A 12,496-nucleotide genomic window follows, 5' to 3' on the forward strand; every position below is an offset into this window, starting at 1 on the left:
ATCCTATCAAGACTATTGTGTCTGATATACTCTGTTTTGCCTTACATTTAGCTCAGCAGGGCTCCTCATTTCCAATAGTTAAAGGTTACTTGCAGCCTTAACGGCATTGCTACATTTACCTGATCAACCCTCTGTATTTAAATCCCCCATTGTCTTATGTTTACTAAAGGGTCTCACAAACAGATACCCACAATGGGAACATACATATTTGATGTGTGCTTCTTTTGAACCTATGCATAGTTGCCCCTTATGATTTCTGTCTTTCAACACGATTTTCTTGGTGCCATCACGTCAGCTCCAAGTATCCGCAAAATACAAGCTTTAAATGTTAAACTATCTTTTACAACCTTCGTTCCTGACAAACTCGTATTACGAACCAGTGTTTCCTTCCTGCCCAAAATGGTTACTCCTTTCCACTTAGGTCAGTCTATTACTCTTTCTACATTCTAACCTCCTCCTCACCCCACTAAGGAGGAATAAAGACTTCACTGTCTTGACCCCAAAAGAGCGATCAGCGTTTACATAGGCAGAACCCATGAGTTCAGACTCGATGAACAGCTCTTCGTGGGATACGTTGGGAAAATGAAAAGAAAAGCAGCTCACAAAAGGACACTGTCCAAGTGTATCAAGAAATGTTACGCCATGGCTCACATGTATCCGAATGAAGATATTCATGCTTATTCTACGAGAACCAAATCCTCTAACTTTGCCCGATCTAGAGGGGTTCCACAAGCAGATATCTAAAGAGCAGCAACTTGGTCCTCCCTTTACACTTTTGCGAAACACTTCTGTTTAGATTCTGAAGTAAGAAGGGATGGACACTTCGCCCACTCGGTTCTTCAAGATTTCTTGGTCTAGCATGCCATGCATCCACCTCTGGATATGGTATTGCTTAGGGAATCTATTCAAAAGGTGAGGACTTTGCAGGTAGGTGTATCCATCAGAACAGCGAGTACTTACCTTCGGTAATGCTTTTTCAGGTGGATACAAAGTCTACCTGCAGATTTCTCACCGATCCACCCTCCTCGCATGGTTTTCTACTTCAAGAGTCAAGTTATAGTTTAAGGTTTATGACATATTTCACACAAATATAATGCGAGTGTCTTGTATATGTTAAGGATTACGAGGACTCCTCCATCTTATTTGAGTCAGTTTAATCAATTAGCCTCGAAGGCGTATTAAAAAATGGATGAGGCGCTTTATGCTCCAGTGACGTGCAGATTTGAGGTGGTGCCGGCGCTTCCTATCAGCGTAGGAGAGCTATTGGATAAACGTTTCTGGTTCCAGACTGGCTCCTAGGATATTCAAAAGGCGAGGAGTCTGCAGGTAGACTTTGTATCCACCAGAAAAAGGGTTACCAAAGGTAAGAAACGTGTTCTTTGGGAGGTGTGTAAGCTCCAATGCATCTTTCTGAATGAAAAGTGCTTAGTAAATCTGATTTAATTTAGGATATTTACGGATGTGAAGGCGTTTTTATGAGGGTAAGTTACATCAACGTCCTCTTCTTTTGCAGCTGGTCCCAGGGGATGAGCCAACACCAGTCCCTCTCCACCTTCAGCTCTGAAAACTTCTCAGACGGGGAGGAGGGGAACACGAGTGACCACTCGCACTGCGGCACCCCGGATGTGGTCAGCACCAACACAGACGAGCGCCTGGACGACCGCTCCGATGACCTGCTCTCCCAGGGCTCCGAGATCCCGCTGGACATCCTGAACCAGTCGGATGGGCTCTCGGAGAAGGAGGCGGTCGTCCAGCAGGTGAAGACCCAGCTCATCACTGAACAGAAGGAGGTGAGTCCCAGGGGAAGGGTGGCACTGCTGGGAGACTGGTGCCAAAGCACATGCTGGCATGGGTCTGTGGGTGGTTTATTATTATTTATTAAGGGAGTCCTTTTCCAAAGGGTAAACAATATCTGGTTGAGGGCCCGTGGGATTTTTTCCCACTTGCAGACCATCCCACGTCATTAATGTGCAGACACCTGTGTAAATGACTGACAGATTGTTTGTCCCCTACCTACATCTTACCTTGTGCGCGCGGAAGCCGTCTTGTGGCGGAAAACGTCCACAACGAGGATGGGCACATTTAATTTGCCACGACTGGTGTAGAAGCACTGCCTACTCTACTCTGCGTCAAGGCAGCCTATCTATAAATCAGGCCTTTAATGTTGTCTTTTTCAGGACTGGGGGAGATACAACTCTCCAAGCATTGTGCCACCTTCTGTCCGACTTTCTTTTTCTCTGAGCAGTGGTGTAACTCTGAGTTTGACAGTCACTGCCCAGCAGTACGTTTGTTTTCGTCTGTGTTTTTCTGTTTCTGAGCAGGGGTGTAAGATTGTCATGGGCCGTGTGTGCTCAATAGTGTATTTGTTTCTGTTTCTCCTCTCAGAGCAGTGGCTTAACTGGATGACTGCCAGGTAGAGAAATTGGTCCTTTCTATAAATTCTGGCAGAAAATTCACTGTTTTTGTTGTCTGTGCTAGACTGTTAACTCTTACAGATTAACTGGTGTTGCGTTCTACTGTCATCTAGTGGCTGAATATGGAATCGTGTTATATAAAATAAACCACTGCCCGATTCAGGGGGAAGAACAAAAGTTAAAGTACTATACCATTACACTTTTTTTTTAGTTTCCAATTTTTCCACCGTGGAGAGTCATTCTTCTTTCTCCTCCGGTAAATATGAGGGTGATCAGTTCCCATTTACACCCTGAAAGGGGCAGTGACGTTCCAACAGAGTGATCATAATTAAAAAAAAAAACAAGCATTTTCCATGCAATCGGTCTCACATTTGCGAGAGTTTAAGCTATTAGCATTGTAATGACAATGCCTTTTATTTAAACGTTTTGATAATAAACATACAAATAAAAGGCATTGTCATTTACAATGACAATAGCTCAAACTCTTGTAAATGCGAGACCTATTTAATTTCAAAGAAGCGGTCGCCATTGTCCTGGGCTGCTTGGAAAGTGAGAGTGGGTATGGCGCGCTGAATGCTGCAGGAAAACATGTTGTGCCTGCAGTAGGAGAAACTCATTAAAGAAAATAGTGATTACAGACAAAATAAGACATACCGTGTAACAACAGAAGTAAAAGGGCCAGTCCTCGTGGGAGGTTACAAATGAAGACAAGGCGATACTAAGGAAGGATTAACAAGCCTATTAGTGAATCAGAAGCCAGCATTTACAAAGGACAATGACACAAGCCAATGACAAATGTGGGTGGAGAGTGGGCGGGGCTTCAAGTCTATACTCAAATACAGCATGCCCTGCAGAGCAGTGCATGCACTGCCCAGGCTCGATCTAAAAACCGGGACAGCCCAGACATAAAAGTAGGACTAAAGCCTTTAGTCTCACGACTATTTCTGGCATGTACCGGTTTTTGCATGGCTTTGTAAGTATGGATCCATATGTATATATACTTGGCATCTTGAAGATATATGCCTATACCTTGTGTAAACGTATTTTTGTAAATGTGTGCATATATATATATGTGTGTGTGTGTATTATATATATATATATATATATATATATATATATATATATATATATATATATATATATAGATAGACACACATTTATAAAAAATTATGTTGACATATTATTAGCTATGACAGCACCTTCACCCTGCCCCCACCTCCTTCCCACTTTTACTTTCTGCTGGGAGTGGGCTGTGGACCTGCTTGTGTGCGCAGCCTGACAGAAACAAATACATTACGTTTTTCAGACTTCGGATGCACCTCTGAAAGGATAGCATACATTTGTCCCAAATACCGGGACATGTACTTAAAATTGGGAAAAGCTTCGGTACACCAGCACAGTCCTCTAAAGCCCGGGACTGTGCTGGGAAATCCGATGCGTCTAGTCAGCCTACGTTCGAGCCATTTCCAGGATGGGAAGCGGTCAGATTTCATTTTGTGAATGCTCACTAACAAAGGTTTGTTGGTGTTCATAAACTTACAAGTCTGTGCATGCCTGTAATGCACACAGCCCTCCCTGCACCTGTAGCAGAGAAATCTGCACTACCTCCATTTTGCCTGCCAACTGTCCTTTTGTGAAATCCTGGCTGACGTGAATGCTGTATTTTCTGACATAAACTTGTGAATAGTTGTCTTTGATTCCAAGCAGGCTCTCACAGCATCGACCAGAACTCCCAAATATCTCACAATCAACTCCTTCTATTTCTTTAACTGCCACCATTTGAGTCTGCACATTTTTCCTGTTTTTTTGCAGTTTTTGTATAAAATGTTCACATTGTTGTCACAGTTAGCCTGTGAATGACAGCACATTTATTGCCAAATACCAGCCCATTAGTGGTCACCTATTTTTCTTTATGGTTATATGTGTAACTTCAGCGGACAGGTTGGCCAAAAATTAAAATTTCTTGTGGGTTTTGTTGAGACTGATTGGTAGTGTAGTGTAGGGTAGCTCAGAGAAAGTGATCTAATATAATATACTCTTATCTAAGTACTGTAGAAGAACCTTGAAGAAGTTGGCAGTCAAGGTTCCAGTGCTTGCCATACAAATATTGGTGAGTTAACTGAAAGGCTTGTAGCAGTTCCAGCTTCATCCATGAATTCCAGAGTACAATTCAGGCTGGCAGAAAGAGCTAAATAAAAGAAAAGGGAGTTTCCAACAATGGGTACCGTGATCCTGTCAAAGACATTCGACAGGTCAGAAATTGTCCTCTAAAAGTAAGGCACCTTCAACATCATCAAAACTCAGAGGATTAGTCTGCTGCTGCATTCAGCTGTCCTCAAGTATGATGACACTTTCTGTAAGAGAGTGCTGGTACTAGAGTTCATTAGTGTGTGTCTCATTCGTAAATAAAAATGTGCTTTGGCAGGAAGGCCGAGATCGTCGCAGCACCTGTTGCCGTTGCCAGAGTCGTCGCATCCTTCGTTTGCGGTACGCACCAGTCCGTGGCGGGAAGATTACCATTGCTGCGAGTATCGTCTCAGAGCCTGTCATCACTGGGTGAGATCGACGCACCGCTTGCTTGCTGACCGCATCACGTCGCTGCGAGAGTCATCGACGAGCCATCGCACGAGGGGCTTCGAGAGGAGAAGATTGACGCTTAGCCGCGCATTGTCGCCGCACAGGAGATCGTTGCCGCTCCAAAGATCGTTGCATCGTATCTTTTGCAAAAAATTTAACTTAGCATGCCAGCCCATCTATAATAGGCCAAAAAGGCAAGAGGCCTAGAACCATAAGCACAAAAAGAAGAACAACACATTAGCTAAAAAATAATAATAAAATAGAAGTGGTACAACCCTTAGTTCACGTTAAGGAATTGTATTGTTTAATCAAACTGGACTTTCAAGAACAAACCCCATTGGAAAGAACAATGGCAATTGATGTAAAGTTGTCAATGTATTACACAATTTAGAAAAGGGGGTGGTGATGAACAGAGTGTCTGAGTTAAACAGACCACTCTTACCCAGTCCAAAGATCAGGGCTTGATCCATCACCGTTATTTATCTCACTGCCCCATCCCAGCTCAGAACCTGGCTATATGCAAATCAGTCTGTCCCTGGCCCAGTGCATCATGGGAACAGGGCAGACTAAACTACCAAGCCAATTCTTCACCAGAAAGGAGACAAGCTACCGGGGACCGGTTTCTGGCATTTCAGCCTTCTTCGGCCCGGCTTGCTTGAATCCTGATGGAGCAGTGAGAAAGGGACTCATGTCTGAGTATTCCCTGCTACACCTATAGTGGCCAAAAACGATTTAGAAAAGGGGGTGGTGATGAACAGAGTGTCTGAGTTAAACAGACCACTCTTACCCAGTCCAAAGATCAGGGCTTGATCCATCACCGTTATTTATCTCACTGCCCCATCCCAGCTCAGAACCTGGCTATATGCAAATCAGTCTGTCCCTGGCCCAGTGCATCATGGGAACAGGGCAGACTAAACTACCAAGCCAATTCTTCACCAGAAAGGAGACAAGCTACCGGGGACCGGTTTCTGGCATTTCAGCCTTCTTCGGCCCGGCTTGCTTGAATCCTGATGGAGCAGTGAGAAAGGGACTCATGTCTGAGTATTCCCTGCCACACCTATAGTGGCCAAAAACGATTTAGAAAAGGGGGTGGTGATGAACAGAGTGTCTGAGTTAAACAGACCACTCTTACCCAGTCCAAAGATCAGGGCTTGATCCATCACCGTTATTTATCTCACTGCCCCATCCCAGCTCAGAACCTGGCTATATGCAAATCAGTCTGTCCCTGGCCCAGTGCATCATGGGAACAGGGCAGACTAAACTACCAAGCCAATTCTTCACCAGAAAGGAGACAAGCTACCGGGGACCGGTTTCTGGCATTTCAGCCTTCTTCGGCCCGGCTTGCTTGAATCCTGATGGAGCAGTGAGAAAGGGACTCATGTCTGAGTATTCCCTGCCACACCTATAGTGGCCAAAAACGATTTAGAAAAGGGGGTGGTGATGAACAGAGTGTCTGAGTTAAACAGACCACTCTTACCCAGTCCAAAGATCAGGGCTTGATCCATCACCGTTATTTATCTCACTGCCCCATCCCAGCTCAGAACCTGGCTATATGCAAATCAGTCTGTCCCTGGCCCAGTGCATCATGGGAACAGGGCAGACTAAACTACCAAGCCAATTCTTCACCAGAAAGGAGACAAGCTACCGGGGACCGGTTTCTGGCATTTCAGCCTTCTTCGGCCCGGCTTGCTTGAATCCTGATGGAGCAGTGAGAAAGGGACTCATGTCTGAGTATTCCCTGCCACACCTATAGTGGCCAAAAACGATTTAGAAAAGGGGGTGGTGATGAACAGAGTGTCTGAGTTAAACAGACCACTCTTACCCAGTCCAAAGATCAGGGCTTGATCCATCACCGTTATTTATCTCACTGCCCCATCCCAGCTCAGAACCTGGCTATATGCAAATCAGTCTGTACCTGGTCCAGTGCATCATGGGAACAGGGCAGACTAAACTACTAAGCCAATTCTTCACCAGAAAGGAGACAAGCTACCGGGGACCGGTTTCTGGCATTTCAGCCTTCTTCGGCCCGGCTTGCTTGAATCCTGATGGAGCAGTGAGAAAGGGACTCATGTCTGAGTATTCCCTGCCACACCTATAGTGGCCAAAAACGATTTAGAAAAGGGGGTGGTGATGAACAGAGTGTCTGAGTTAAACAGACCACTCTTACCCAGTCCAAAGATCAGGGCTTGATCCATCACCGTTATTTATCTCACTGCCCCATCCCAGCTCAGAACCTGGCTATATGCAAATCAGTCTGTCCCTGGCCCAGTGCATCATGGGAACAAGGCAGACTAAACTACCAAGCCAATTCTTCACCCCGGCTTGCTTGAATCCTGATGGAGCAGTGAGAAAGGGACTCATGTCTGAGTATTCCCTGCCACACCTATAGTGGCCCCAAAAACGATTTAGAAAAGGGGGTGGTGATGAACAGAGTGTCTGAGTTAAACAGACCACTCTTACCCAGTCCAAAGATCAGGGCTTGATCCATCACCGTTATTTATCTCACTGCCCCATCCCAGCTCAGAACCTGGCTATATGCAAATCAGTCTGTCCCTGGCCCAGTGCATCATGGGAACAGGGCAGACTAAACTACCAAGCCAATTCTTCACCAGAAAGGAGACAAGCTACCGGGGACCGGTTTCTGGCATTTCAGCCTACTTCGGCCCGGCTTGCTTGAATCCTGATGGAGCAGTGAGAAAGGGACTCATGTCTGAGTATTCCCTGCCACACCTATAGTGGCCAAAAACGATTTAGAAAAGGGGGTGGTGGTGAACAGAGTGTCTGAGTTAAACAGACCACTCTTACCCAGTCCAAAGATCAGGGCTTGATCCATCACCGTTATTTATCTCACTGCCCCATCCCAGCTCAGAACCTGGCTATATGCAAATCAGTCTGTCCCTGGCCCAGTGCATCATGGGAACAGGGCAGACTAAACTACCAAGCCAATTCTTCACCAGAAAGGAGACAAGCTACCGGGGACCGGTTTCTGGCATTTCAGCCTTCTTCGGCCCGGCTTGCTTGAATCCTGATGGAGCAGTGAGAAAGGGACTCATGTCTGAGTATTCCCTGCCACACCTATAGTGGCCAAAAACGATTTAGAAAAGGGGGTGGTGATGAACAGAGTGTCTGAGTTAAACAGACCACTCTTACCCAGTCCAAAGATCAGGGCTTGATCCATCACCGTTATTTATCTCACTGCCTCATCCCAGCTCAGAACCTGGCTATATGCAAATCAGTCTGTCCCTGGCCCAGTGCATCATGGGAACAGGGCAGACTAAACTACCAAGCCAATTCTTCACCAGAAAGGAGACAAGCTACCGGGGACCGGTTTCTGGCATTTCAGCCTTCTTCGGCCCGGCTTGCTTGAATCCTGATGGAGCAGTGAGAAAGGGACTCATGTCTGAGTATTCCCTGCCACACCTATAGTGGCCAAAAACGATTTAGAAAAGGGGGTGGTGATGAACAGAGTGTCTGAGTTAAACAGACCACTCTTACCCAGTCCAAAGATCAGGGCTTGATCCATCACCGTTATTTATCTCACTGCCCCATCCCAGCTCAGAACCTGGCTATATGCAAATCAGTCTGTCCCTGGCCCAGTGCATCATGGGAACAGGGCAGACTAAACTACCAAGCCAATTCTTCACCAGAAAGGAGACAAGCTACCGGGGACCGGTTTCTGGCATTTCAGCCTTCTTCGGCCCGGCTTGCTTGAATCCTGATGGAGCAGTGAGAAAGGGACTCATGTCTGAGTATTCCCTGCTACACCTATAGTGGCCAAAAACGATTTAGAAAAGGGGGTGGTGATGAACAGAGTGTCTGAGTTAAACAGACCACTCTTACCCAGTCCAAAGATCAGGGCTTGATCCATCACCGTTATTTATCTCACTGCCCCATCCCAGCTCAGAACCTGGCTATATGCAAATCAGTCTGTCCCTGGCCCAGTGCATCATGGGAACAGGGCAGACTAAACTACCAAGCCAATTCTTCACCAGAAAGGAGACAAGCTACCGGGGACCGGTTTCTGGCATTTCAGCCTTCTTCGGCCCGGCTTGCTTGAATCCTGATGGAGCAGTGAGAAAGGGACTCATGTCTGAGTATTCCCTGCCACACCTATAGTGGCCAAAAACGATTTAGAAAAGGGGGTGGTGATGAACAGAGTGTCTGAGTTAAACAGACCACTCTTACCCAGTCCAAAGATCAGGGCTTGATCCATCACCGTTATTTATCTCACTGCCCCATCCCAGCTCAGAACCTGGCTATATGCAAATCAGTCTGTCCCTGGCCCAGTGCATCATGGGAACAGGGCAGACTAAACTACCAAGCCAATTCTTCACCAGAAAGGAGACAAGCTACCGGTGTTGGATCTAGCCCTGATCTCTTGACTGGGTGAGAGCTTTCTGCTTAATTCAGAGACTCTGTCCCTCACCACCCCTTGTTGTAAATATTTTTGTCCACCCTAAGCGTGGAAGGGTATTCTCAGATGTGAGACCCTTGCTCATTGCACCATCAGGATTCAAGCAAACCGGGCCGAAGACGGCTGTAATGCCAGAAACCGGTCCCCGGGAGCTTGTTTCCTTCCCAGTGTAAGAATTGGCTTTTGTAGTTTGGTTTGCCCTGTTCCCATCAAGCACTGGGACAGGAACAGACTAATTTGCATACAGTCAGGTTCTGAAACTGGGATGGTGCAGTGAGCTAAAAAACGGTGTTGGATCTAGCCCTGATCTCTTGACTGGGTGAGAGCTTTCTGCTTAATTCAGAGACTCTGTCCCTCACCACCCCTTGTTGTAAATATTTTTGTCCACCCTAAGCGTGGAAGGGTATTCTCAGATGTGAGACCCTTGCTCATTGCACCATCAGGATTCAAGCAAACCGGGCTGAAGACGGCTGTAATGCCAGAAACCGGTCCCCGGGAGCTTGTTTCCTTCCCAGTGTAAGAATTGGCTTTTGTAGTTTGGTTTGCCCTGTTCCCATCATGCACTGGGACAGGAACAGACTAATTTGCATACAGCCAGGTTCTGAAACTGGGATGGTGCAGTGAGCTAAAAAACGGTGTTGGATCTAGCCCTGATCTCTTGACTGGGTGAGAGCTTTCTGCTTAATTCAGAGACTCTGTCCCTCACCACCCCTTGTTGTAAATATTTTTGTCCACCCTAAGCGTGGAAGGGTATTCTCAGATGTGAGACCCTTGCTCATTGCACCATCAGGATTCAAGCAAACCGGACCGAAGACGGCTGTAATGCCAGAAACCGGTCCCCGGGAGCTTGTTTCCTTCCCAGTGTAAGAATTGGCTTTTGTAGTTTGGTTTGCCCTGTTCCCATCATGCACTGGGACAGGAACAGACTAATTTGCATACAGCCAGGTTCTGAAACTGGGATGGTGCAGTGAGCTAAAAAACGGTGTTGGATCTAGCCCTGATCTCTTGACTGGGTGAGAGCTTTCTGCTTAATTCAGAGACTCTGTCCCTCACCACCCCTTGTTGTAAATATTTTTGTCCACCCTAAGCGTGGAAGGGTATTCTCAGATGTGAGACCCTTGCTCATTGCACCATCAGGATTCAAGCAAACCGGGCCGAAGACGGCTGTAATGCCAGAAACCGGTCCCCGGAGCTTGTTTCCTTCCCAGTGTAAGAATTGGCTTTTGTAGTTTGGTTTGCCCTGTTCCCATCATGCACTGGGACAGGAACAGACTAATTTGCATACAGCCAGGTTCTGAAACTGGGATGGTGCAGTGAGCTAAAAAACGGTGTTGGATCTAGCCCTGATCTCTTGACTGGGTGAGAGCTTTCTGCTTAATTCAGAGACTCTGTCCCTCACCACCCCTTGTTGTAAATATTTTTGTCCACCCTAAGCGTGGAAGGGTATTCTCAGATGTGAGACCCTTGCTCATTGCACCATCAGGATTCAAGCAAACCGGGCCGAAGACGGCTGTAATGCCAGAAACCGGTCCCCGGGAGCTTGTTTCCTTCCCAGTGTAAGAATTGGCTTTTGTAGTTTGGTTTGCCCTGTTCCCATCATGCACTGGGACAGGAACAGACTAATTTGCATACAGCCAGGTTCTGAAACTGGGATGGTGCAGTGAGCTAAAAAACGGTGTTGGATCTAGCCCTGATCTCTTGACTGGGTGAGAGCTTTCTGCTTAATTTAGAGACTCTGTCCCTCACCACCCCTTGTTGTAAATAATGTATTACACAAGACGTTTAAAAGACACAAATAGATAAATATCCTGAACACAAATATCTGTTGGGCATATGATCGTAGATTCTGTGATAGTTACTACAGCAAGTCAAAGATGTCTTAAATTCAGCCTATTACTGTCATTCCATAGGAAACATAAAGTAACTTCACGCTTGAGGCAACAATGTGTGCACCAAGGCACCAGTCACTTGCTCTCTAACAGCTGCCTCTTCTTCTAGCTAATAGCTTCTTATAAGAGTGGCATGGAGCAGAAAACATTGGAATCGATGGAATGAAACGGAAGAGCCGCAGAACTTTTTTCAGGCTGATACACGTCTACCAAAGATCCTTCATGAATACGTGCATCTACAATGATACACATCTTAACTGTATCCACTGTTACCTTTACTTTAGTCGCTGTAGCAGGGGGTCAGTGCCAGCCACCTGTGAGGTCTCGCTTAGAGCAATGCAGTTACTGAGGATGACGAGGCTCGAATTCAGGCCGAGCTCTCGTCATGAACGTGTGGCAAACGGAATAGTCAAACAAGAAATTAATTTTCCTTTTTCTCTATGCGAGACTAACTGAGCCTACTCTGTTGCTTGTTCATGGTGTTGGAGATACTTCATCTGAGAATCTTAGACATTTCTTTGACCTGTGTCAAGAAATTACATAAGTTATGTTTGTCCTGTTGATTGTCTCAATGATGTGATACAACAAAGACCGAAACGGCAACGAATAGTCCATTCTTCTATATCGTGATTGTTAAATTAAATGTTTAGGACGGACTCACTATTCTTTGGAGGAAGATGGATATATACATTGATAACTAAGATTTTGTGTGACATCCAACCCTTTATGCTTTCGGTTGTCAATGTTTGTTTTAGTTATTTGTTGTTCTTTCTGTACCCTTATAGATTGTTCCTTATTGACTGATTTGTTTATTGTATGATATTCGAAATATATATCCTTTGCATTTCATCACCCGGTTGTTGCAATTAATTTGCTTACAGAAAAAAGAAAAAAATCTTTTAATCATAACAGATTTCAAAAATGGCTTTTTGAGTAAAATTAAATATCACTCTACAGATATAAGAAAATAATTATTTCAAACTACGTTGTATCTGAACAAATCCCTTGTAGACATCTTTACCTTTGTTACTGACGATAAGCCACACTTATGTAGGTTCCAGAACAGCTACATCCAATGACATGTCTCGCATGTTCCCCTCTAATGGCACCGTTGTACTTATGAGGTTGTAATATTACCTACACCACTAGGAAAACATTACCACTGGCAGAGGCATACTGGATGCAGTTTGTGGGACTCTATC

General features: G+C 45.5%; 1 protein-coding gene across 3 annotated transcripts in view; it reads left to right on the forward strand.

The window, feature by feature from the left end:
• The window catches only part of MAP3K12 (mitogen-activated protein kinase kinase kinase 12), a 305,311-nt gene that overhangs the window by 269,549 nt on the left and 23,266 nt on the right, over positions 1–12,496 (forward strand). For all 3 annotated transcript variants that reach the window (XM_086965302.1, XM_086965294.1, XM_086965309.1), the window contains exon 13: positions 1,514–1,790. In XM_086965302.1, the coding sequence (XP_086821428.1) occupies positions 1,514–1,790 (277 nt within the window). The remainder of the gene's footprint in view (positions 1–1,513; positions 1,791–12,496) is intronic.

Source organism: Lissotriton vulgaris, chromosome 1_1 (genome assembly GCF_964263255.1).
Source record: "Lissotriton vulgaris chromosome 1_1, aLisVul1.2, whole genome shotgun sequence".
Classification (NCBI taxonomy): Eukaryota; Metazoa; Chordata; class Amphibia; order Caudata; family Salamandridae; genus Lissotriton; species Lissotriton vulgaris.